Source organism: Triturus cristatus, chromosome 3_2 (assembly GCF_964204655.1).
Source record: "Triturus cristatus chromosome 3_2, aTriCri1.1, whole genome shotgun sequence".
In the NCBI taxonomy this organism is placed as follows: Eukaryota; Metazoa; Chordata; class Amphibia; order Caudata; family Salamandridae; genus Triturus; species Triturus cristatus.
In genome coordinates, this window is record NC_140584.1 from 190,793,573 (window position 1) to 190,819,116 (window position 25,544).

Sequence of the window (25,544 nt, forward strand, 5' to 3'; positions counted from 1 at the left end):
AACGATGTAGGTGAGAGGGGTGATGTAGATATGGAAGAGAGTATGGATGAATGATGATTCCTGGCAGACTCCATGGGTTTGGAGGTGTTTCAGGGTAGGCTGACTTTCTGTGTACGTCCTGTGAGCAAGAAGCTGATCCATCGAAGGGCTGTAATTGGTGGAGGCTGTGGATGGAGATTGAGTGGGAGATGATTTTGAAGAGAGGTCAAGTGAAATGGGAGCAGTAGTGTTGCCTTGATCCATGATGGTCCTGCTGTAGTCAGGTGCAGTGATGAGGGCTGTTTTGTTGCTATGTTTAGGTCTGAAACCTGATTGGGAACGGTCTAGGAGATGGTTGTTATCCAGGTGGTCAACTACTTTATTATTGATTAATTTCTCTAACATTGTCGGTGGTTAGGGAAGCAGTGAGATTGGTCTGTAGTTGGCTGGAGAAGAAGGGTCTGCAGTGGGTTTCTTTAGTAGTGGGAGGATGGTGGCAGGTGGTGAGCCAGACATTGAAGTTGTCAGTAGAGTGTCCTGGTGCAGCGGATGGTTGTTTATCAGTGCTGTGTGCTTGTTTTCTTGGGAGATAGAATTTCTATTGCAGCAGGTGGTATCGGGTGGGGTTCTTTGATGGCGGTTGACGTGAATGTTAAAGCAGAAAAGCGAATGGACGGTACAGGTGAGAGGGATGGGCCTGTCCACCAAGATGTCATCAAAGTTAGTTAAGATGGGATCTAGCATTTGGCTTGCAATGTAGGTGGGGTCTTTCACCCACTGTCATTGTGAGAATGTGCCAGGCTGTCGAAGAGTTGGTGATGTTCAGAACGGTGAGGTCGTCTAGGTGGAAATTGAGGTTGCTGAGCAGGATGAAGAATCTGGAGTTGAGTTTGAGGGAGGTGATGATGTCTGTGAGAAAGTTTCTGAACTTGGCCCTTGGCTCTGGTGGTGAGGGCAGTGAAGTGTTCCTTGAAGCTGATTGCAGTTCCTCCTCTGAGTTTGCTGTGTATATCCCATTTAGTGACTTTTGGCAGAGTGCTTGGTGAGAGAGCAGGTGTTAGTAGGGCGCAAGCCAATGGGGGCTGCATGCTGTATGTTTTTGTGTTGCAAAGTCCAGGAGTGTGAATGCAATGAGTGTGATTGTGGAGTTAGAGTTATCACAGGAGAAACAGGAGCCTGTGCAGGAGAACGCAGCTTCTGTGTTGGTTGGAGCCATCCAACAGCACCACTAGGAGATAGGACCTGGGTTCAGGGAATGCAAGGAGCGTGGTAGCATTTTGGGCTATGCTGTGGAGGCATAGGACCAGAGGTCGTGGCGATGGGCATGGGCCTGGTGTTTATGGATGTAGAAAGGCTTACTTTTGGTGGCTGCCACGGCATGCATGTGCTACATATCAGCTCTGCAGCTGCCATTAAAAAGCTGTGGGAGAACCTGTGGGTTGTGGGCCCTGCTTCGTAAGTCTGGGACGAGTGGCAGGAGAGAGGCATGCGGTGGTGACAGGAAGGAGCAGGTGAAATCATGGCGTGGGGAGCAACAAAGCAGGAAAGCAGAAAGCAAAAGTCAGAGGAGGCAAAAGTAGCAAACAAATACAAAGAAAAGTGGTGAAAATGGGGCAAAAAGGAGCAAAAGATAGTGGGAAAAAGTAAAAGGGGAGGCTAAAGAGAATCCAAAAGTGTGAGAGATTCCAAGATTAGTCAACTTGAGAAGAGCGAGGCAAAAAGGACAGAGCACAAAATGTCAAAAAAGAAAAGAAGGAAAAAGTGACAAAAAGTGAGAAGAGTGGGGCAAAAGGAGCAAAAAAGCACTAAAGGCACCAGGAAAATGGAAGAATAAGTGCCAAAAAGGTGTGAGAAAAAGAGAGTGAGTTAAAGCATACAGAGTGAAGTTTGGACTTGGGAAAGGCAACAGAGATGTGAGGTCCGAAAACGGCGTGCCTGGCCAGAGGGCCATGGCAATCAGGTGAAGCTGTTCGGGCCGAACAACATCCTCGTAATCCATAATAGCGATTGCAACTAACAAAGCACTTTCTGTGGACTGCAAATCCATTTTGCAGTGTTGCAAATGGCTTAGAGAGCTTTACTAATATTTTCGCCTTTGTGCCCGTGATGTTGCAGCTATGTCTGTTTTGTATTTCTCAGGTAGAGACATTCCAAATTGGCAAATCCTTTTTTACGTTATTGCTGACAACCTTACTTCATGCACTGAGGTGATCACAGGAGCTAATATTGTGAAGGGTGGCAAACTATTGTAATATTGTCTGACATGTCTCTATTACATACATTACTACAACTGTGATAGTATTAGTAGTTCAGAATGATTTTCATTGAACATAAGTAGCTCTTATTAAAGAAAAGGGTGGAAAGAGTAGCATATATGAGGATACTTCCAATGAGATGAAGATAGATGTAATAAGAGGTTAAAGGTAGCTGCTTAGATAGGTAGGAAAAGCTAATGGGGGGAGCTCAGGGGGGAAGTGAGGGTAGATGTTGGGTGGTATGACTCCAGACCCAAGGGATTTTCTTAATGGGTGGAAGGGGGATCAAGGGGAAGGAAGGAGGGGACATAAAGAGAAAACTACATCCTAGCCTTGAGGGCATATCAGGTGTGATTGATTCATACGTAAACGTAAACAACATACTGATAGGGCAACAGCTGGACCGTTGCATCTAACCATAGTCTTACTCCTGGAGTGAGGAATTAAACATAAAATAAATGCACGAAAATTCTCTACCTGCAATGCCCCGCTCTCCTTTTGCTCCTTGTGGCCCAATCGGTCCTAAAATGAGAAATATTAACAGCCATAATTATAGGTATGCTGAATTTGTTATCTCTAAGCCTCTTTCACAATCCCTTTGGTGCACAGTGTTATTGCATATTTGGCATTTCTAAAAGCAAGACAAAAACTATGCTGTAAAGTATTTTGACCTTCATAATTCAATTTAGGGCATCCAAATGTATACACATTTGAAAAACTATAGCTTTACTGTTACTATATGAGGTTCTTGCCACAGTTGAGTACCTGCTGCAGTAATTATCCTCCATAGAATGCACTTAGGAAAAATATAAGATTTGGAATTTATTTTAGAAATATAAAGTAACTGAACAGAATAAAATAACTATCAAAAAACCTTCCCAAGCCCAGAATTTTGAAGAACTTGCCAGATGTACAAAGCAGGGCTGAGTCAAGAATCCTGATAGTAATTTTTTAAAATATGCCTAATATGGCCATAATTAACTCCGTACCACACATGGAAAATATATAGAATTATAGATGGGTAACAGTAAACGACAGAAATGTTTTTCAACGAGGAGTTCTGAGTGACATCAAACAGATGAAGAGAGCAAAGCTTAGGTTGTATTTATCCTGTCTAAGAGAACACCATGTAAAAATGATGTATTTTATATACTGTTATCCATCTACAATCTTTGTTATGTATGGCCCACCCAAATCGTCTGCCCCGGCTTTCAACAGCTATGCAGTGGTCGATGCACCACACAGCATGGCTTCCGCTGCCACAAACCCCTGCCCTGTGTTACATCTGGTGTCCTGAGGCTGCCAAGCAGTACTTTACTCAACCAAATATCTAAAAAAGCATGTCTTGTGCCCTTCAACCCACCCTCACCACCCTGTGTATTTACCATCCTCTTCACACCGACATTTAAAATAAAACTGCTATCCTGCCACCCATCCTCCCTCTCTTTCACCCACCCATTCCTTGCCGAAATATGTTTAAATAAAACCTTGTCTCTTGCCCCTAACCCCACCACCCTCTGAGCCTTCCCTTCTCCTCTCTGCCTCTTCTCTCCATTGGAGCAGAGAGCCAACGCCACATTAACAGCTTTTCTGAGACCCATGTCAGCATGAACTGGAATCCCTTTATGGAACAGCAAAAGTGGGGAACAACTTGTGTTTTCCACTGTTGCTAAATCATAGCAATGAATAACCAGATTTAGAATATGCTGTCTACGCGGCTGGCTGACAGAGAAAACCATGCATAACAAAAGCAATATGTGTCTATAATACTCTCTAGCATTCTCTCTTCCTCTGTCTCACTCTCCCAGGTGGAGACTGATTTGATTTGCACTTCATTCATGGTTTTTTACGTAATAGCATCAGGAAAGATCCCCAGTGTATCAAGTAATCCATAACACATAGTCTTCCATATCCATTGGGGAAGAGGGGGCGCCCTATATATGTTGGGCCATGACCTAGCCCAAAAAGAGCCCAACCCGCCGTGCAGCGCTCTGGACTGCACCACTTCCGCAAAGACCCTGGGGGACAGACCTACCTTCGGTCGGCTGCCACCAAATCCCATTCTAATCCCTGATACGTCTTTATGTGTCCACGTCATCCAGTCCTCATGGTGTCTCTATACATCTGATAAACTTGTCCACCCACTTTGGCTGGATTCAGAACCATGGTCTATTTCTGTTACCTGTATCTCCTTTATCGCCCTTAGGGCCCTGAGGTCCAGTCCTCCCTGGAGCTCCTGAAATAGAAAAGAGGGCAATCAGTAGGGAATTGCCTCACTGAACAGGCATGATGTCAGAACTCATGCAACAATGTTCTAACAAAAGCCAGGTACCTGCATCTCCCTTCCTCCCAGGGAGGCCTGCCTCGCCCTTCCCTGCTGCTGCTCCAGGCATCCCAGGAACACCTGGCGCGCCTTCGGACCCCTTCTCTCCAGGATCACCTAATCATTGATGTAAAAGAACATGAGTGTAAGTTATGAAACATCATGTAGTGTGAAAGTCTATTGTTTGAAAGGAGTTTACATTTTGACACAGTGGGCTCCATTCTCTCAACCATATGCCCAAGCACATTCACCTTAGATGCAGAAATTGCATGATTTACAAGTGAGAATTCACATTTAGATTTCACAAAATATCAACTGGCACACCTGAATGTATTTACTCAAAATGATATGATTACATCTAATGCAGAGGTGGTAAAGTGCCTCCTACATCATGATTAATAACAAGACGGCAGTTTTGTGTGACTTCTAGTGAATGTGCATTTTGCAGTGCAACTAAATAGAGCAGCATGTGCATCGAAAATGAAATCTTGGTTGCAAACCAGTCACGGTGCAAAAAACACTGACTAGTTTGATACAGTGCTTGGCTTCACCGGCCACTTTGTGTGTAATTCACCCCCCCCCCCCCACCCCTAAAACCCGCCACTTCCCCCAGCGATATGGGCATAGAGTACCATTTTGGATTTGCATGGACTCTGAATGTGGTGGAAGCCCAATTACTAAAACCAACAAAAGAGGCCAAGAACAGAATGGGCACAGATACAGTAACGGACCTCATAATTTACACTGCAAGTGGCCACTTTAAAGGAGCAAATGATAGAATTGTTACTGTGATAGCAACTCTTATTCTGTGGTCACTGGCAAATGACCTAGGATAGTATGGGCACAGAGAAATATTCTCCTCTTATCCTGTATATAGGCATTACATAGAGGCCAAGAAGAGATTGGGTACAAAGGCTGACCCTATTACACTGTACCTACACTGTAGCAGTGGAATGGACACATATATAGTTGAACGTATGTATAAGTATTGTGAGATAATAAACATGTCCTTTGGTGTGCATATAATGGCTTGCATCGCTATTGTGCTAGTTATGGATTGCGTTCATGACCATAACCTGCGAATTTCTGGGGTTTTCACATTTTAATTTGCTATCAGAATTCCACCTCAAGTGAATTCCCAAATTTTTCTAATTTAAATTTACGTTAAGATTTTAGAACCAAACCTTTGACTTCACTTAAGGCTCAATTAATTTTTTTTTAGTGAACGTTTGATTTTTTATCATATACCATAAGCATCAGTTCCCTATGCCAATCTCACTGTCTGCAGCCAACACCTGCTGCGCTACAGTTGTGGTGTGTGCTTGGGTTTTTGTGGCACATTTGTGTTGAACAGGCTCATGACTAGAGAAGAGAAGCTGCAGTGCTGCATGTCTTGGAATATGCTGAAGGATGTGCATGAATTTAAGTCTGCTGATATTACAATTAACATGCAATTGTTTATAGCATAAGGCACGCATCGACGTGTCTCTATTTACCTTTCTCCCCTTTCTGCCCGGGCAATCCATCTTGGCCATTGACACCTACAATGTACATATGATGATAGCTTTAATATAAAAACATTACTGGGTATATTGTGATAATACAGTTTAGTTTGATCACTCAGCTCGAAGAACGAATAAAATCTAGAAGTAAATCCGGAAATGTTGTTTCAGCTCTCTTTTATGAATAATCTTCTGATTTGAACTAAATTAATGTTCAGTGGACAACTACCTACCGTCTGATCCTGGGTCCCCCTTTTCACCCGGATGTCCTGGAATGCCATCTAGACCTGCAGGTCCAGTGTTTCCCATTGCTCCTTCTTCCCCCTGTATTCCTGGAATACCTGTTTTTGTTTTCAAAGAAGATGAGTAATTAATCGTAGGACCTTTAATCTTTAAATTTGTGAGCTCTAGATTGTCAGAGAAAAGAAAAAAATACTACAGAATATGGATTTGAGATCTCACCTTGAGCCCCCTTTTCTCCCTTTATTCCGGGTATGCCAAAATATCCACGCTCTCCTTTGTCACCTGAATTGAAAAATACACAAATTGAAATATAATTCCTACTGATTTTGGAGATCACTTGCAGAAATGTGAAATAGAGGCTAAAGCATAGGTAAGATAAGGTAATATTTATTTTGCTTGATTAATTAAAATCTTTGCAAATACAGATCAACGAGGTTCCCTTATACACAATTGATATAGACATAAAAACAATTATAAAAGATCATCAATAAAAATATTCACAGCTTGTACAGTAGTTGTTCTGCAAGACAATGACAATAAATCCATTTACTTCTGGGAGAGCTAAACCAACAATAAATTCCCTCGGTTAATAAGCAGCATGACAGAGCATAACCAGGTACGTTGTTCTAAGCTGGTGGGCGTCATCAATTTAAAGTACTAATGCGACTATAGGAAACTGTTAATTTCATTTAACATAATAAAGTGCATTTATTTTCTGAACCTAAAGGCAATATGTTCAAGTGCTGGTGCTGATGGAGCAAGGATTCGTGTAAAAGAGATTTGCTCGGATGCGATCCACTCATATAACTTTTAACACAGCATTAATTATGTTTTGTGTAAACTAATATGCACCACATTCCATATTCTAGCCAGAACAACGCTTGCATATGTGTTATTCTAACAAGTAACTCAAGTGAAACTTAAGATGGCTGCTAACTCGGGAAACTATACTGCGCATGCGTCAACTACATCTACGTAGTATGACGATCTGTTGCTTGGAGGGAATTTTCTGCAGCTGCGCAATTGGATCTAAAATGGCCGCTTGGAAGCTCATATGCTAAGCATCTGCCTTGCTATTTACTAAATGCTAATGCGGGGAGAGCTGTTAAAAGTAAATGGGATTAGAGTAGAAATAGGTGGTATACAGTGCAATCATTTTTCTTTGATTTTAATATGTTTCTTTTTGACCTCTCTATTAGTTCGCATGTGGGCCTCCGTGCGATGCTAAAGCAAATACTTCACGTGACTCCTCACCCAGGCACAGAAACAAAAAGCCAGAAGTCATTGAAACCCGTCCAAATCCAACTTGTAACATGTCCTGGGAACCTGATGGACATCCGCAGTGCTGAATGGAAGTGAACGTTAAATGTATATATTGTTGTTGATAAAAATGTGAATACGGGTGGGAAATAAAGCTTGGGAAAATAAATTAATGGGAATATTAAACAAAGAAGTAAAGAAAATGATTAAACTTAGCATGGTGTGATGATCATCCCCCCCTTGCCTATCCAATCAGAATTAGGAGTTTCATAAAGTCAAAACATTAAGGGGTGGTACATGCCATTAGGCGAGTATAATTGAGGTAGTTTAGTTAGTTAGTTAATGCAGTCGGCTCGTGTTGCTGAGAAGCTGAGAGACCAAGATGCTGTCCGAGAGCTGAACAAATGCTGAAGAATAATCGAATTGCAGAACTGAGATCGTAAACGTAATCAGAATTAGAAGAAGACTGCGGAAGAATCAAGGAGGAAGATAGTGTCAGAGAGGGGTACGACGCAGGCGTTGGATCTAGAAGAGGTCACCTATCCTGTCCTGTAACCTGTCCTGAAGCTTTGTCACCTGATCTGTCCCAGGGCACCTTCCCAGCTCCTTGGCCAAGGGGTTGGTTTCCACACCATACTAGGTAATTTCTGTGTAGTATGTCATTGTACTGCTCTCTTTCTTCTCTCCTCTCCATCTCTCCTCTCCAGATACTGTCATTGTTGGTAATATTTTTTAAATAGATGATTGACCTAATTGATTAAATTGTCTGTCTTCCTTGTAGAAATGGAGATCTTACTGTATATGAATTTGCCCTGGAGAAATTAACCAGATAAACATTTAAAACTTTCCTGAGTCTGTGAATATTTCAAACCAGAAAGAAATTAGATTGATGTCATTTCACCATCAACTAGTTCCAACTAAAAGGTCCCTTGACCAGAGGAAAGACCTTTTTGTTCAGTGAAAGAGTTAAATAGCAGGTAACTAATCTAGAGTAATCACAAAAATTGACCTCAGTGGGATTTACTAGCCTATGTGACTGTGTGTGAGTTTATGGGCCCAGGTGAGTATATGGTAGTTGAGTATCTGAGGTTGGTAACCCGCTGGATCAGTTTTCTGGTAGTAGAGCTATGGTTTTTATTGGCTAGTTTGGTGATTATCGATAATTAATTTATGTTTTAACCAACCCGTTTGTCATTTTTTTATGTTGTCTGGAAATTCCCGGGAAGTGAATAGCGGGTGGTGAATGGAAGCCACACTGCAGTGAGGTTACTCGTCTGTTGGAATAGCACTGAAAAGCTACACAGGGCTGGCAGTGTTAAATTAGGGACTATTTTCGTATACAAGTGTGAGTGATTAATAGCAAAGGAGTGCGCTGGTGAAACTTTGGTGTTATATCACCTAGAAAGGGTAATGCTGAAGGAGTAACAGGTTCGCCGGAGCTTGAGTGAAGGGTAAACGGAAGGGTTTTACTCACAGTGTGTGAAGAGTAGGCGGAAGGTTTTACTCGTAGTAAAAGAAAACAACCATCTTTTGTTTTTAGTGGAACAGACAGAGTAGCAAATGTTTTTTATGTTGTTATTAATGAAGATTTTAAGGAAATTGTAAGATAATAAGTTTTCATGTTACCTTGAGAAGGAGGGGTTAGTTGCTGGAGTGGCACTGACGTCACAGAGGGCCGTGCTGGGATTGGTTGAAACAGTGGGCTTGTTACTGACGCGGAATTGTAAAGGAGGGGTCAGTAGAAAGGAGTGATACTGACGTCACAAAAACGCCGCGCTAGTGTTGGCTAGACGAATAGCGTGAGCCCGAGTTTGATTGGTCAAAAGAATAGAAGCCGCGCTGGGATTGGTCAAACCTCGAGTGTGAGGAAGGATCTAATTGGTTGTCAAAATAGAAGCTGTAATAGTATTGGATAGTGGAGTCTGTATGTGGAAATACGATCCAACACTAATAGGGAATTGCCCAGACAGGAGATATTTAGGATTTGCCAGAGACGAATATATAAAAAGATCTTCAACAAAAATGTACGGAGAAAAGAGAAAGATGTAATTTATGCAGAAAATTAAAAATTACTTCAAGAAAGATAAACCCATTAAGACAAGAGAAGGAATTCTTATTCCACCCGCAAAGACACCTACATACTTTATGATGATGGAGAGAGGCTATCATACCTGTGTGTGGTTAGAAAATTGGATAGAGTATACCAAAAGTGATGGAGTGTTAGCTTTCCCAGAAAACGGTACGTTCAATAGGAGAATCCTTCATATTTTGAGAATGCGGATGAATGAATTAGAGCCCAGACCTAGATTAACGCAGTATTAGGCAATATTACAGAATGGGAAACTGAGTCATTTGAGCATGACAGATCAAGAAGTAGCAGAAGTTATAGAGGATTTTTACCTAGACAGATGCGCGAATCACGAGAGAGTCAGATGAAACAATGGAGACAAGCAATGGTTACAGAAGGACTGTATCCTGTATTAATGGCAGAGGAACAGCCAGGAGGAAAGTGTACAGGAAAAACTAAACATTTAGAAATGACAGGTTGTGGGGAGTCAGATGATGAGTTTATGGAAGATATTTTAATGAAAAACCCACCGCCATATCAGGAAAGAACTAACAGAATTACTCCTAGTGCCCCAGCCTTGGGAACACCTTTGGTTCGACAGATTATATATGACCCAATGAATGGAAGGGTACTTCAGGAAAAGGAACGAGAAGCAATGAATAAGAGTAGAGAAGAACTGATACAGAAAATAACCCAATTGAATACACATCCTGAAGCACTGACTATACCAGTGACTATAGGTCCAGCTTTTCCATTATATGGGGATAAAGTGAACTGTCATAAACTGACAGATATGACAACTCCCCCAATCAAACCTAGAAAAGAAAACATAATAATTGATGATCAAGCCAGTGAATGTGATTCAGTAATTTCCTTAATGGATTTACCGATAAGAAGACAGATAAATGAAACCCCAAGAAGAGTTGCACCTAGTTGTTCAAAAGAAATACACTTAGAAACATCTACAGGAACTAAAAATGCCACAATAGTATCCCCAGAAGAATTAGAAAGATGGGCACAGGGAATGGACAAGCCGAAACAACCAATAAAGATTTTATATATTTACAAATTGAAAGTGGAATTGGAAGAAATTATAGCTGGGAATGTGGGATTAGACAGATTAAATGCTTGCAATGAAGAGGAATTATTGTTTATTTGTAGAAGCATCACTAGAAATGCAAAGACATTTCATGAGAAATTGACAGATCTTGCTTCCGAAATGGGAATTGAAATAGGGAGATTGAAAGTACTACAGAAGCCATATAGAGCAGAATTTTCTGATAAAGATTTGGAAAACATGAATATGTCAGGAAGGAAATTACAAATTAAGGAATTAATGAACATTTTACAAAAGTGGGGAGAGCTGGACACATGGAAAGCTAGGTGGATGAGGAAAAAGAAAGAAGCACAGGCAAATCGACCGACATCTGAATTTTTATTGAAAGAATCAGGAAAGGCAGTAAGATTGTGTCCTATGAGAGAAGTTCCAGGAGGGGGATATGTACATGTACCATGGAATCGACAAGATATTTTGTCATTTACTAACGATTTCCCAAAGTTAAGAGATAAACCCGTTGAATGGTACCAACAGGTTGAAAGGTTTGTGGAGGTTTCAAAGGTTTTGTTGAAAGATTTGTATGATCTATTTGTCATAGTGGTGCCTGTTGATTTATGGACAGAATGTAAAATCACCATTGATTGGCCTAGTGAAGAGTACCCAAGAGATGAGAAAACAGGAGCCCCTTCAGAAGAGGTAATGAAGAAGTATCACCAAGTAATCACTTTCTTGAAAGGGAAAATCCCACCAATAGAAACAGATTGTGTCAAACTAGATAGATCAACACAAGAAATAAACAAGACTGTACATGCTTATTATGAGCGTCTATTACAGGTGTTCAAGCAGTATAGCAGTTTTGAGAATATCGGAGAAAAAGGCATGGGTCATTTTGTATATCGTTTTGTGTCAGGTTTAAGGTCAGATATCTCCCAGATAATTCAGCAGCACATGTTGTGCTGGCAGGCAAAACCTATAGATGAAATCTTAAAATATGCCAAGTATTGCAGAGACGATATTGAAAATAGACGTAAAAAGCTGGAGGAAAAAGTGATGTGGGCACAAGGGAAATTGGCAGAACATCAAGAGCTTAAATTAAATAGTCAGACTGATGATCATGTGAGAGGACAGGGTCAGAATGACATTGGAAAAACAAGTGTAAAAATATTAAGAATAATAATGGCCCAAATCAAAATGTAAATTCACAAACGCAGAATGAGGTGATAATGAGTCAACCGCAACAGGTTGGAAATCCATGGAGTCAGTTGCCACCTGCCCCTATGCCAAATTTTGTGAACAGAGCAAAATACAGTGCGGACACCGGATGTCCAGGAGAAAGTGGTAAGTAAAATTCTGTAACTTCACAGTTTCTTTTGTAGAATAGCTATCTTTCTGGAGATGAACAATGATGGTGCCTGAGGAGGGAGGAAGAGGAGTGCGTACTCGGCGCATCCTTATCGGTAGATCTGTCAGGTCCATATATTGATGGTAAAGTAGAAGTCAAGGATATTACCTTTTTGTAGGACACTGGTGCTACTGTGAGAACAGCAGCCATTCCAAACCTACCCCTCTCGGGAGAAACCATCCAAGTAGTAGGCGTTTCCAATAAACAGATCAGAACCCCAATTACAGAACCAGTGGAGGTATGAATTGGCAACTTCAGGGAAATGCACAAGTTTGTGGTGTGTGATTCGAGTCCTGTAAGCTTACTAGGGAGAGATTTATTGTGTAAAATTAATTGCACAATATTTTGCACACCGGATGGTGTTGCAAATCAGACCCCTGATGAAGACGGGATCTAAAAAATAATGTTAGCAAAACAAGGCATAGAGGTAGACGAGATGTATTCATTAATGACAAAAGATGATTTACCTGATGAATTAAAAACGACAGTGAACCCAGAAGTGTGGGATTTTACAGGAAAAGAAGTAGGGTTGATGCCAAATGTAGACCCAGTGAAAGTGACTGTGAAGGAAGGTGCAGTTTATCCAAATACTCAACAGTACAAAATGAGTCCTGAAGTTAAGGCTGGTGTTGCAGCAGAAATTGATCGAATGATTAAACAAGGCATTTTGAAGGAAATCATGAGCAGTCCTTGTAATTCGCCTATAATTGGCAATAAGAAACCTAGCGTGTAATATAGAATAGTCCAAGATATCCGAAAAATCAAAAAAATTGTAGAGCCTTGTTCCAGCAGTGATTTGATATCAGATACCCTGGTATGCAGGATTCTTTACTGTAATTGATTTATGCCAAGCATTTTTTCTCCATCCCTTTACACCCTGACAGCCGGTATCTCTTTTTGTTTGTTAGAGGACCGTATCTTAGTCTGGAATCGAGTCCCTCAGGGGTACACAGAAAGTCCTTCGATATACAATCAAATTTGGCAAAGGTGTTTAGAAACTTTAGTGATGCCCAGAAAACCAGTCTTAGTTCAATATATTGACGACTTACTCGTCGCATCAAAGTCGCAAGATGATTGTGCCACTGATTCGATTGCCCTATTAAATCATTTTGCTGACGATGGACATAAAGTGTCACCGGAGAAACTGCAATTTTGTAGAACTGGAGTCAGATATTTAGGACAGCAAATAGAAAGAGGAGTGAGGAAAGTGACCCCCGAAAGAATAAAGATAATAAAACATTTGCAGTTACCACAGACCCAAAGAGAGATTACGATGTTCCTTGGAGTGGTGAGGTACTGTAGGCAATGGATTGCAGGTTTTTCGTTGTTAGCCAAACCCTTAATACAAATGACCAAAAAACGAGCAAAGGACTCAGAAGGATGGAATGATGAAAGCATGGAAGCATTTGTGAGACTACAAAATTGAATGTGAAGCCCCCACTCTAGGTATGCCAGATTACACAAAATAATTTGCAGTATTTTGTTGTGAAAGAGAAAGTTGTGCACTCTCAGTTTTAAAACAAAGACATGGTTTAAGTCGACGTCCAGTAGCATACTTTTCTGCTACCTTGGACCCTGTTGGCGCCAGCATTATCTGGATGTTTGAAAGCAGTAGCTGCCACCTGTATCAGTCTGGAACAAAGTGAGTCAATTGTGATGGGACATCCTGTGAAGGTGTATGTTCCACATTCAGTTGAGATTCTTTTAACAAGAACATGAACACAGTACCTTACTCCTAGTCGAATGAGTAAATACAAAAGAATCATTTTAGGAGCCGAGAATGTGACAGTGGTCAGTTGTACTATGCTAAATCCTGCTACACTATTGCCAGATGTACATGGTTAGGAAGTAAGAGATGAGGTTGAGCATGACTGTTTGGATGTGACTGAATTTTGCACTAAGCCCTGCCAAGACATACAGGAAGAGCCCCTTTACCAGGAGTCAAATCTGCACAAGTAGCCGAAATAACAGCTCTGATTAAAGCTTGCAAAATTGGGAAAAATTGGAAAGTAACCATTTTTACTTATAGCCAAAAGAAGTGGCAGTGGTCAAATGTGCTGCACATCAGTCAGGAGATGACTATGTGGTAGCTGGTAATTGATACGCTGACCAGGTTGGCCAGTACTGTGCCAGAAATAAATTGGCAGTTAACAAGAAAATTGAAACAAGTGGAATCAGCTGCCAACTTATGCTACTCTCAGGAATAGAAACATAGGAGGAAGTAAGACAACTGCAGGATGAGGTGGAAAGGAGTGAAATGGAGGAGTGGATAAAAGAAGGATGTCAGAGAAGAACAGAGGACGACGTGTGGATCTATCCCGATGGTAGAACAGTGATGCCAGATTGTTTACTTTCACAATTGGCCAGAATGTATCATGGAGACACACACATAGGCAGGGACGCATGATCAGGCTCTTTAGACAGGATTGGTATAATCCGAGATTTAGGGCTGTCGCAGAGAGCCTTTGCCAGAGATGTTTAACATGTCAACAAATAGACTCAGGCAGGAAGACAGTGGTCAGTTGGGGAAAAATTGGAAAAGCAGAAGGACCATTTGTGAGGTTGCAGGTAGACTTTGTCCAATTACCCGCTTGCAGAGGACTGAAGTATGTTCTTGTTATTGTTTGTTTGTTTTCCCTGTGGGTGGAGGCGTATCCAACTCGGAAAAATGACAGCATAACAGTTGCCAAACTGCTGTTGAAGGAGCTAATTCCGAAATGTGGTTTTCTAGTAACTTTGGTATCAGATAGAGGATCTCACTTTAATAATGAAATAATTCGATTGATCTGAGAAGCATTTAAAAATGAACAAAAACTGCACTGTGCATATTGCCCAGAGGCTTCTGGAGTGGTAGAACAAATGAATGGCACAATCAAATCAAGACTGACAAAAGTGTGTGCATCCACCTCGTTGGAATGGCCAGGTGCATTAGCTCTTGTTCTGATGGGACTCAGAAGTATTCCTGACAGAAACACAAGATTGAGTCCCCATGAAATTATCGTGGGAAGAGCAATGAGACAAGCATTTATACCAGGGCACAAACTGTTGAATATAACTGATGATTTGGTATTAGACTATTGCAAAGGATTGGCTGACCTAGTGCGTTCTGTCTCTCACCAGGTTGGAGAAGACGCAGTTGCCAGGCAGCCAAATCAAGCACATGATCTGAATCCCGGTGACTGGGTGGTGGTGAAGAATCACACTCGAGAGTCATGCCTAGCACCCAGATGGGATAAGCCACATCAGGTTATATTGGTTACAACAACAGCAGTAAAATGTGCAGGTATACCTAACTGGATACATGCCAGTCATACCAAAAGAGTACCAGCTCCTGACGCAGAGGGACCTCAATTAACTCATGCAGTTGAGGCTGCTGAAGGTTGTGCAGCTGAAGGATCTAGAATAACAGATCCTGAAGTAGCTGACCAAGAACAACCAAGCACAAGTCAGGACGACTTGATACCAGTGGTTGATATACCTGAGGTGATTGTTAAAACAAGAAGCAGAACCAGACTAGAAAGACAGGAAAATAGAGAGAACCAGACAGGTGAAGAAGAACAAACTCGGGATAAAGATAATAAAGCTGTTGGAGACCCTAAGCAGGATCAGACAAGGAAAGAACAATATATACACAGACAGAGGTGAACCAATACATTCACGAATCTGAGGATGGACAGATAGGTTAGAAGAACACATTCAGGATGCAGAAACCCAAAGTGCAGTAATACCTGAGCAGGACCAGTTAGGAAAAGAAGAACAAGTTCAGGAAGAAGGAGAACAAGACGAAATACGACCTGAACAGGGCCAGATAGAAGAAGAACATGTTCAAGCAGATGAAGTCACAACAACAAATCCTGAACCAGGACAGATAGAGAGGGACACTGAAGACAAAGATAATCAAATTGTGCCACAACATAACTATAATAAAAAAAATACTTGAAAGAGACGAGGAAAGTGAAAGTGCAGTACAAGCCAAATAGGTCAGAAAAGGTGATAATTGGCCAGGTGGTGTTAAAAGGTTAAAATATTGCTTAAGAACAATGTTATGTTATGTTATTAAGATTTCTAGAGCGCTCTGCTACCCTGAGGTGTCCTGGCGCTATACGCTACCTACCTAAGAAGAATCTGAAAAACAGTGGGCTGGAAAAGTAGTCTAGGCAAATAACCAGGTTTTTAGTCCCATCCTAAAGGGGAGAAGTTCTGTAGAATTCCTGAGATAAAAAAGAAGATTATTCCATGCCTTAATGGCGCAATGACGAAAACTTCCCCCACCCCACAATAAGTGAAGAACCTGAACAAGTAAATCAAGTCACTATTCAAACTGGGCAATTCACTGAAAAACCTAGGCGAAGAAGCCAAAGACTACGAATTTTGAATAATAAGTTCAATGGTCCTGAATAGACCTATGTGATTCTTGAAGAATTCGAGAATCTAGATTTGAATGAAGAAAGTGACGAAGAAATATTTGAAGAGCAGATTGACGAAGCAGAATTGAGACCTCCTTGAAAAGCTAAGATATAAGTTCAACAAAAGCAAAGAAAAGAAGAGAAATCTTCTTAGTCCAAAATGACTGATGATAGGGTTGCTGGAAGACCAAAACAAAAGTGTATAAAGAAATGTTGTAGAATATGTATTTGTAGTATATTTTTAGAACTCATAATCTGGTTAGTATTAACCATAGCCATCCCTTATTTGATGGTGACGGAAAAAGAAAAATAACACAAATACAAATGAAAAGATAGCTAACATCAAAGGAGATAGAGTAGCATTAGAAGCACCAGATGAGTTAGACCTACATCACACTGTGACAAATAATGACACTGCTTTAAATGTATTCACAAAGTTATTAGTACAATATGTAGATACTATGGAGGTTAGTGATTGCTCTGTGTGCATGCAATTACCAGCATCAGTAGCAGAAGGTGCTACTTACCACCATTTACCATAAACATATGGTATTTCATGTAGTATATTATCAAGTTTATTTTATAGAACAGGAAAATTACAGTATTATTATTCTAACGTAGATGGATTTTTTCAGAAGTTCCTATTCGAAAGACTACGAATCCAGTTCTTAGTACTAAAGATGCACAGTTTAAGAGGTGAATATTTCTTAACTATGAAAACAATAGATATTGCAGAAGCACACAACAACAATCTAACATGTTCATTACACAAAGAAGAAAAGGTATTTTTGAATTTAGTTGAGCAAAGGAGACAGGACTTCCAAAGAAAAGCTTCTGAAAAGAAACCTCAGATTCCTCAATGGGCTGAGAAACAGGAGATTTATACACCGGGCAAGACTCATGCTGTGATGTCCCTAGATTTTGAAAAGAAAGGGAAGATCTGCCTCCATAGATTAAAAACTGACTATAACAATGTATTTATTGGTTCCAGTGAATGTGAAAATAATTTCTTAGTTATTGGAGGATGGGGACTAAAAGGTGGTACTGATCCAGTTTTTGCTGGAGTCTATTATGTGTGTGGGAATAAAGCTGCCTGCACATTGGTATGGGAGTTGCTATTTTGGAATAGTATTCCCTAAAGTTTACCATGTAAAGAGAATCACTGGAAGCAATGAAAACACAAAGGAACTTACACGCATAAAAAGAGCTAGTTTTTCAGAAATAGTAGGTGACATATTTAGTGCATTGATACCTTCAGTGAGAGTCATTTTAAACTCATGAAAAATTTGTAAGTTATCAACAGTGGTTCATCGTCTATCGACTGTTACTGCTGGAGTGTTCTTAATGATCAATACGGAAATGGTTGCAATAAGGTCAATGGTTTTACAAAATCGACTTGCTCTTGATATATTATTGGCAAAAGAGGGCGGAGTCTGTAAAATGCTGACAGCGCAACATTGTTGTACTTATATTCCTGACAAAAGTGTCAAAATTGGTGGGTACATTAAAAATATTTCTAAGTTGGAAGAAGATCTAAAACCACTGGAAGTTGACGGTGTATGGAAGAAATTAACAAACAGTATTACTTCAATTATGAGTTGGTTTACTAATATAGGCAAGAGTATTATTGGTCAAATAATACTACCCATATTTGGAATAACAGTATTAGTTTTAGCAATAATGATATGGTGCAAATGTTGTAGAAAAAGAAAGAGATATGAAGTGAATGAAAAAGGAAAGAAAAGAAAGTATGAGGAAATTCAGTTAGAAGAAATGAAAGGCGAATTTTACAAGAAGATGAAAAGTTTACAAGGCAATAATGAGGAAGGAAACGGAAAGATTGAAAGGGGAATTGAGATGTGCTAAAATTGGCATCTGATTAGGTAATGGGTAATTTTATGATGGCATGGGGATTGATGGAGCAAGGACTCGTGTAAAAGAGACTTGCTCGGATGCGATACTCTCATATGACATGTAACACGGTATTAATTATGTTTTGTGTTAACTAATATGCACCACATTCCATAATCTAGCCAGAACGACACTTGCATATGTGTTATACTAACGAGTACTCGAGTGAAACTTAAGATGGCTGCTGACGCGGGAAACTATACTGCGCATGCGTCAACTACATCTACGTAGTATGACGATCTGTTGCTTGGAGGGAATTTTCTGCAGCTGCGCAATTGCATCTAAAATGGCCGCTTGGAAGCTCACATGCTAAGCATCTGCCTTGCTGAAACTAAAACATGCTATTTACTAAATGCTAATGCGGGGAGAGCTGTTATAAGTACATGGGATTAGAGTAGAAATAGGTGGTTGGAATCATTTTACTTTGATTTTAATATGTTTCCTTTTGACCTCTCTATTAGTACGCATTTGGGCCTCTGTGCGATGCTAAAGCCAATACTTCAAGTGACTCCTCACGCAGGCACAGAAACAAAAAGCCAGAAGCCATTATGCTGTCATTGAAACTGGTCCAAATCCAACTTGTAACATGTCCTGGGAACCTGAGGGACATCCGCAGTGCTGAATGGAAGTGAACGCTAAAAGTATACATTGTTGTTGATAAAAATGTGAATACGGGTGGGAAATAAAGCTTGGGAAAATAAATTAATGGGCGGGAATATTAAACAAAGAACTAAAGAAATGTTTTAAACTTAGCACGGTGTGATGATCATCCCCCCTTGCCTGTCCAATCAGAATTAGGAGTTTCATAAAGTCAAAACATTAAGGGGTGGTACATGCCATTAGGAGAGTATAATTGAGGTAGTTTAGTTAGTTAGTTAATGCAGTCGGCTCGTGTTGCTGAGAAGCTGAGAGACCAAGATGCTGTCCGAGAGCTGAACAAATGCTGAAGAAGAATCGAATTGCAGAACTTAGGGGCATATGTATCAAACGAATTTTTAATCGCAAACGCTGCAATTCGCAAAATAACAGCGTTTGCGATTAAAAAATCGGTAATCGGGATGTATGAGGCAAATCCCATCGCAAAATTAAGGAATTGCTAATTTAGCGATTTCTTAATTTTGCGTAAGCATTTAAGAAATCGCAAATTGCGATTTCTTAAATGATATGTAAAAGGCACCCAAGTTGTGCGAATTATCCTTAAGAAATCGCAAATTACCACCAACTTCCAGTTGGTGGTAATTTGCGATTTCCTTTCAAAAAGCACTTTCTTGAATTTTACAAAGTGCCACGTGGCGCTCATACATGCCCTTAGGGCATGTATGTGCGCCATATGCACACACATGCTAATTTCAGGGGTACATCAGGGTGTCATCATGACACCCTTGCACCTTTGAAATTATTCTCAAATTGCGATTAGCAAATTGCGATTCGCTATTTGAGAATTACTTCCCATTCATTCCTATGGGTCTCCTGGCCCATAGAAATGAATGGGCAGGTATTCCTTAATTGCGATTTCGCAATTTGCTAATCGCAATTAAGGAATTTTAAGAAATCGCAAAAAGTTTGCAATTTTTTAAATACATCCCATTTTGCAATTCTCAAATAGCGATTCTTTAAAAATCGCTATTTGAGAATCGCAAATGGTGATGTTGATACATATGCCCCTTAGATCCTAAAGTTAATCAGAATTAGAAGAAGATTGCGGAAGAATCGAGGAGGGAAATTAGGCAAAGAATTAGAAGGAAGATCGCAGAAAAATCGAGGAGGAAGATAGTGTCAGAGAGGGGTGTGACGCAGGCGTCGGATCTAGAAGAGGTCATCTATCCTGTCCTGTAACCTGTCCTGAAGCTTTGTCACCTGATCTGTCCCAGGGGACCTTCCCTGCTCCTGGGCCAAGGGGTTGGTTTCCACACCATACTAGGTAACTATATTTCTGTGTAGTATGTCATTGTACTGCTCTCTTTCTTCTCTCCTCTCCAGGTAATGTCATTGTTGGTAATATTGTTTAAATAGATGATTGACCTAATTGATTAAATTGTCTTTCTTCCTTGGAGAAATGGAGTTCTTACTGTATATGAATTTGCTCTTGTGAAATTAACCAGATAAACATTTAAAACTTTCCAGAGTCTGTGATTATTTCAAACCAGAAAGAAATTAGATTTATATCATTTCACCATCAACTAGTTCCAACTAAAAGGTCCCTTGACCAGAGGAAAGACCTTTTGAGCAGTGAAAGATTAGTTAAATAGCAGGTAACTAATCTAGAGTAATCACAAAAAGTGACCCCAGTGGGATTTACTAGCCTATGTGACTGTGTGTGAGTTTATGGGCCCAGGTGAGTATATGGTAGTTGAGTACCTGAGGTTGGTAACCCACTGGCTCAGTGTGACTATAAAGTGCTATTACTCGCTTTTAGCGGCTCCCTTCAGGTGCACGAGTAACCTTATTTTTTACATACTTCTGTATACAACAAGTTTTTGAGTCTCTTGGTTACTGTCTCAAAGAATGTTGTTAGCCAACAGTTAAGCTGAACCTCAACAGGGTTGAAGCAAAGCTTTACAGCTGCCTACAGGACCGGGTGCCATGATACCTAAAATGACGTAACAAGGTGCATCTTATATCCCTTTAGGTTGGGACAGTTACAGATTACATGAATAATATCCTCCTTCCCATTTCCACATAGACGGCAAGTCGGCGTACCTTCTCTCCTTTCCCATGGCAGGAGGTGGGGATTGATTGCAATAATCCCCAGTCGTAGCTTTAAGAAATTTTCCTTCATTCTTATTTTGACTCATGCACTCAAGTAGGATTGTGGTTTGAGCCTTACATAGTCACTGAGCACTTTCCAGCCGTGTGCCTTTTGAGCAAGATTTGCTTTGTCTTCTAAAACAGATAGCATGGAAGTTGTCTTTTTCACTGCTTTTTTTAAGGAAACATGATCTGCTGGTGTGGCCCCGAGTTCGGACAATCCCAATAGCTTGAGGGAGTCAAACAGATAATCCCAGGCTGAGCATTTGCCTTGACGAAATAATTTGTTCCAGAGGTGGGAGTTTAGGGATCCTGCGTCTGCACTGCGTATTTTATGCCAACGTTTTACATATGGCCCCCTTCTTTCCACCGATTGTCTTTGGAGCCCAAATTCCAACCGTATTTGGGCCGGGGAGAAGTATTTTGGGAGATGGTAAATTGCTCTGCAAGAATTAGCTATTACTACATCTATGGCTGCCGCATCTTTGCCTTTAAGAGCCTCAGTCCCGTATGTTAATGTCGGCAGCAGTTTGACTCGCAGTACTTGTAGGAAGCGATCAAGCGTGAGGTCAGGAAGCCATTTCTTCAACGATCTCATTGCTAAGTAAGTCGTAATTTCATTTTTCCGCATGGACTCTAGCTGAGGTTTAAAAGAGCTTTTATGGTCCATAAGTATTCCCAGATATTTATAACTTGTTACCTGATCCAAACGATGGCCATCTAGGAACCAACTGTTATTCTTTTTTTTGAGGTAGTTTACTGCCATCATTTTGGTTTTCTTAAGATTTATTTGGAGGACATTCCGGTGTGAGAAATTACTTTTTGTATTCAAAAGATGCTGAAGACCGATGGGAGTCCGACTTATCAAAACCAGGCCATTCACATATAGCAGGTTTGACAATATGTTGTTCATTTGACATCTGGAAAAGCTTTTCTGTTGGAGAGCATTGCATAAATAAAACCCCAAGCCTTATTCTAAAAAGAGAGTCTGCATTTTGTAAAGTGAAACCCTTTTCTAGGTTTTGTTGTGTTTTATGTCTTCTGCCTCATCGTGTTTGGGCCACCGTGTGGCGTGGTATTATTTTTTTAAAGGCGAGTCAAGGCACACTTCAGGGTCATGCTAAATAGTGCGTCCAGATTTGCTATTCTTTGCACAAGGCAACATTGCACCAAAGTTGATGTGCTACCTTGTGCAAAGGGAGAGAGATGAAATGTGCCATGTCTACTAAGATATAGGGGCACATGCATCAAGCATTTTACTGGTCGTAAACGGGCCGATTCGCAGAATCAGCCCCTTTGCGACCGGTAAAATTCTATTCCCGATGCATCAAGCCTAAAGGCATTCGCAATTAAGGTAATCACAATTTTTTGCGATTTTCTTAATTGTGAATGCAGTTAGGTAATCGCAAATTGCGATTCCCTAAATGCGATGCTTCATGCATTCGCAAATTGTGTTTTCGCAATTTGAAATTGCAAATTACCATCAACTTCAAGTTCTCTAGCACCCTTCAAATAGTATTCGCAATTTGCAAGTACCTATTTGGTACTCGCAAATTGCGAAAAACTTCCCATTCATTCCTATGGGCCTCCAGGCCCATAGGAATGAATGGAAAGGCATTCCTTAATAGGGAGTCGCATTTTGCAAACCGCTACTAAGGAATTTCTAGGAATCGCTATTTGTTTTGCGATTCTTACATGCATAAGGAATTGCAATTCCTAAATAGCGATTCCCTAAAAATCGCTATTTAGGAATCGCAATTCCATTCTTTGATGCGTGTGGCCCATAGTGTATTGTTTCTCTTCTCCAGAGCTGATACCCTTTTGGCAGGCATGGACCAACCCACACACTCTTGTTCCCTAGTGCAAGGGTGTGCACTTTCTCTGAAGAATATGGTTTCTATTGGTACTAATCTACAAAAACTATGCTTTAAGGCTTTTCCCACTTTGTATGTGGGCTGTCCAATGTAACACACACACAAAGTTGGAAAATTGGGTAAAAATGAAAATAGTTTATGCCTGCCCCGAGGAGGCATAAAATTTAGAGCAAATCCCTGTCTACCAATGTTTGAAGATAAGGTTTCCCATCAAAACCCATGGGTGGTTGCATGGGAATGCCCATGCACAACCCATTGAAGGCCCCCTTGAAGCAAAGCAATGCCAAGAAGTGCATAGCACAACTTTGCATTACTTTGGCCTATTATCTAATGCAAATATTGATTTCTGTTGGATAATAACTCTTTGCGCTGGGTTTGTATCACAAAAGTGACACAAACCTGGTACAGAGCATTAATAAATCTGTGCCATATTTGTCTTCTATTCAAATGCAGGATCAATGACAACCAAAATCACCATCCTAGACTGGATGTGTTATTTTCTAATTAATCTTTTCCTCTCATGGAAGAGAACAACATGGGCTAAGTCATTATTCTCTTCCTATTTTAGAACTGAAACAGGCAAAATGGAACAGTCCCTTGCCAAAGGTAGAATGTCAATAACTCTCACCATAACAAGACGCTCAAGTGACGTTGGTTAAGGAACGAAAATGCTAGAGGCATCAGACCTTGAGATATACAAAAGAGTCATGAAAAGAAAAAAAAAGAAATAGAAACCTCAAAAGAAGATGGTTAGGTTTTTTGCATGTATGTAAGCTCTATTATTGCATAAGTCTGTTCCAGCATGCTGAATGGATGCTGGGCAGTTGGAGTGCATGACTGTCTTGTTGGCAGCTGGAGATGAGCAAGAGCTCACTTTTAGAGGCAAAGATGTGCTCTAAGATCTCCTCTTATTGCTAATATTTTATAGTAGACTGAAGCCTGTGCTGCGGATCAATGGTACTCAAAAGGCTATAAGAGTGACTTATGAAAAGAGATGAAAATAGAGTGCAGCTGGAGGCATTTGAGCTGGCTAAGCAGTGAAATCTTGTGGTTCTCGGTGCGCTGCCTATTTGTAATCTGCTGGTTGCCACAAGTCACCAGGAGACTTGATTGAGTAATTAAAGTAGCAGGAAAAGTGCTTTCATACTACTTGTAGTTGCAGCAACCAACCCGTCCAGTGAAGTGCTGGTTGCTTTACCTCACAAAGAAGGAATCGTCGGATTAAAACCCAGTGTACAAATCCTTCCCATGAGGAAGTAAATGCAGGTTTTGATTACACACCAACAAGAAAATGTTTAAATCAATGTCCCTGAAGTGGCATGATGGGAGCCATGGAAGACGCTTGTCTTTAATTTTACTGGGGTTAAAGTCAATTGTGGTCCCAGACTCCATTTGGAAAAATGCTAAACGTTTCTAAAAAGAGTTAAACATCACAACTGTAGCTCTATGAATAAGTGCATTATTCTTGTTTATGAAAAGGATAACATTCCCAAATCTCAGTAGCATGTTTGTCAGCTAAGGCCTTTTGCAAGAATTTCTTTCACAACTTTCGACTCACTTTCAAACATTGCGGCTGCTTATTGAAGTGAGAACAGTGCATCAACCCTCTGTTCAAACGGAAAAATAAAATGATAATAATGTACAGTTATTATACATTTCTTTATCCTATTATAGCCAGTGGCAAGGCAGGGCTGGCCAGAGCAGGGGGAGTAGTGGTTTGCACTCCCTAAGTAAGTGCGCATGAACTGTTTGGCCGGCCCTCTTGGGCCGACAAAACAGTCATGCGCACTTTGCATGTTCCCCACCAAGCTGCATTACACAACCTGGTGAGGAACATGAACAGGCTCCCTGTTCCCGTCTGAGTGCTGAACCACGGCGCTCAGACCAATCATAATGCTGCATTGCAGCGTTGTGATATGCTCAGGGCAGCCTGTGTCCCTGGGTGCTTCCTGCTGCCAGCCTGGACAGAAAGAAGGAAGAGGACGGAGGACAGGTGGCAGCTGGCCGTTTCAGGGCAGCTAAATCATTTTTATTTTATTTTTATTTCATTCCTCCCCTCCTGCCGCAACCCCACCCCCACCATCCCCATCCATTAGCAGCTGCTACTGAGTGAGAATAGGGTTAGCCTAAAGATTCTCAGTCACGGTCTCAAAACACAATGCTACTCTTCACTATCCTCTACTTGCTCACCCCAAAACCATCTGTGGATGGAGTAAAATGATACCTTACTGATTCGCCCAAATGTACTCTTTTTCTCTTCCTCCTCCCATCAAATTTGTTTTTAAGTCTTGCCTATGAGACAGCAATAGCTGTCTCGCCAGACTTTAATTAGTTTTTCTTGAAATCTTATATAACAAACATACATAAAGAGGCTTTTGGTGAGCAGGCTTCTTCCATCGGTCTGTCAAATTGTCATTCACATTTTGTTTTCCCCTAGTAAAGCATACAGACTAGGGCAATGGGTCAGCTCACTTTACCAACTGTCTCTTTTCACTTTGAGTGACTGCACCACGCCT

The 25,544-nt window shown here is 40.7% G+C and overlaps 1 protein-coding gene across 2 annotated transcripts in view; it reads right to left on the minus strand.

Moving 5' to 3' along the window:
* MARCO (macrophage receptor with collagenous structure) overlaps positions 1 to 25,544 on the minus strand; it is a 199,564-nt gene that overhangs the window by 78,062 nt on the left and 95,958 nt on the right. For both annotated transcript variants that reach the window (XM_085647468.1, XM_085647469.1), the window contains exons 5-10: positions 6,522 to 6,584; positions 6,293 to 6,400; positions 6,054 to 6,098; positions 4,567 to 4,674; positions 4,417 to 4,470; positions 2,712 to 2,756 (exon numbers count right to left, since the gene is read on the minus strand). In XM_085647468.1, the coding sequence (XP_085503594.1) occupies positions 2,712 to 2,756; positions 4,417 to 4,470; positions 4,567 to 4,674; positions 6,054 to 6,098; positions 6,293 to 6,400; positions 6,522 to 6,584 (423 nt within the window). The remainder of the gene's footprint in view (positions 1 to 2,711; positions 2,757 to 4,416; positions 4,471 to 4,566; positions 4,675 to 6,053; positions 6,099 to 6,292; positions 6,401 to 6,521; positions 6,585 to 25,544) is intronic.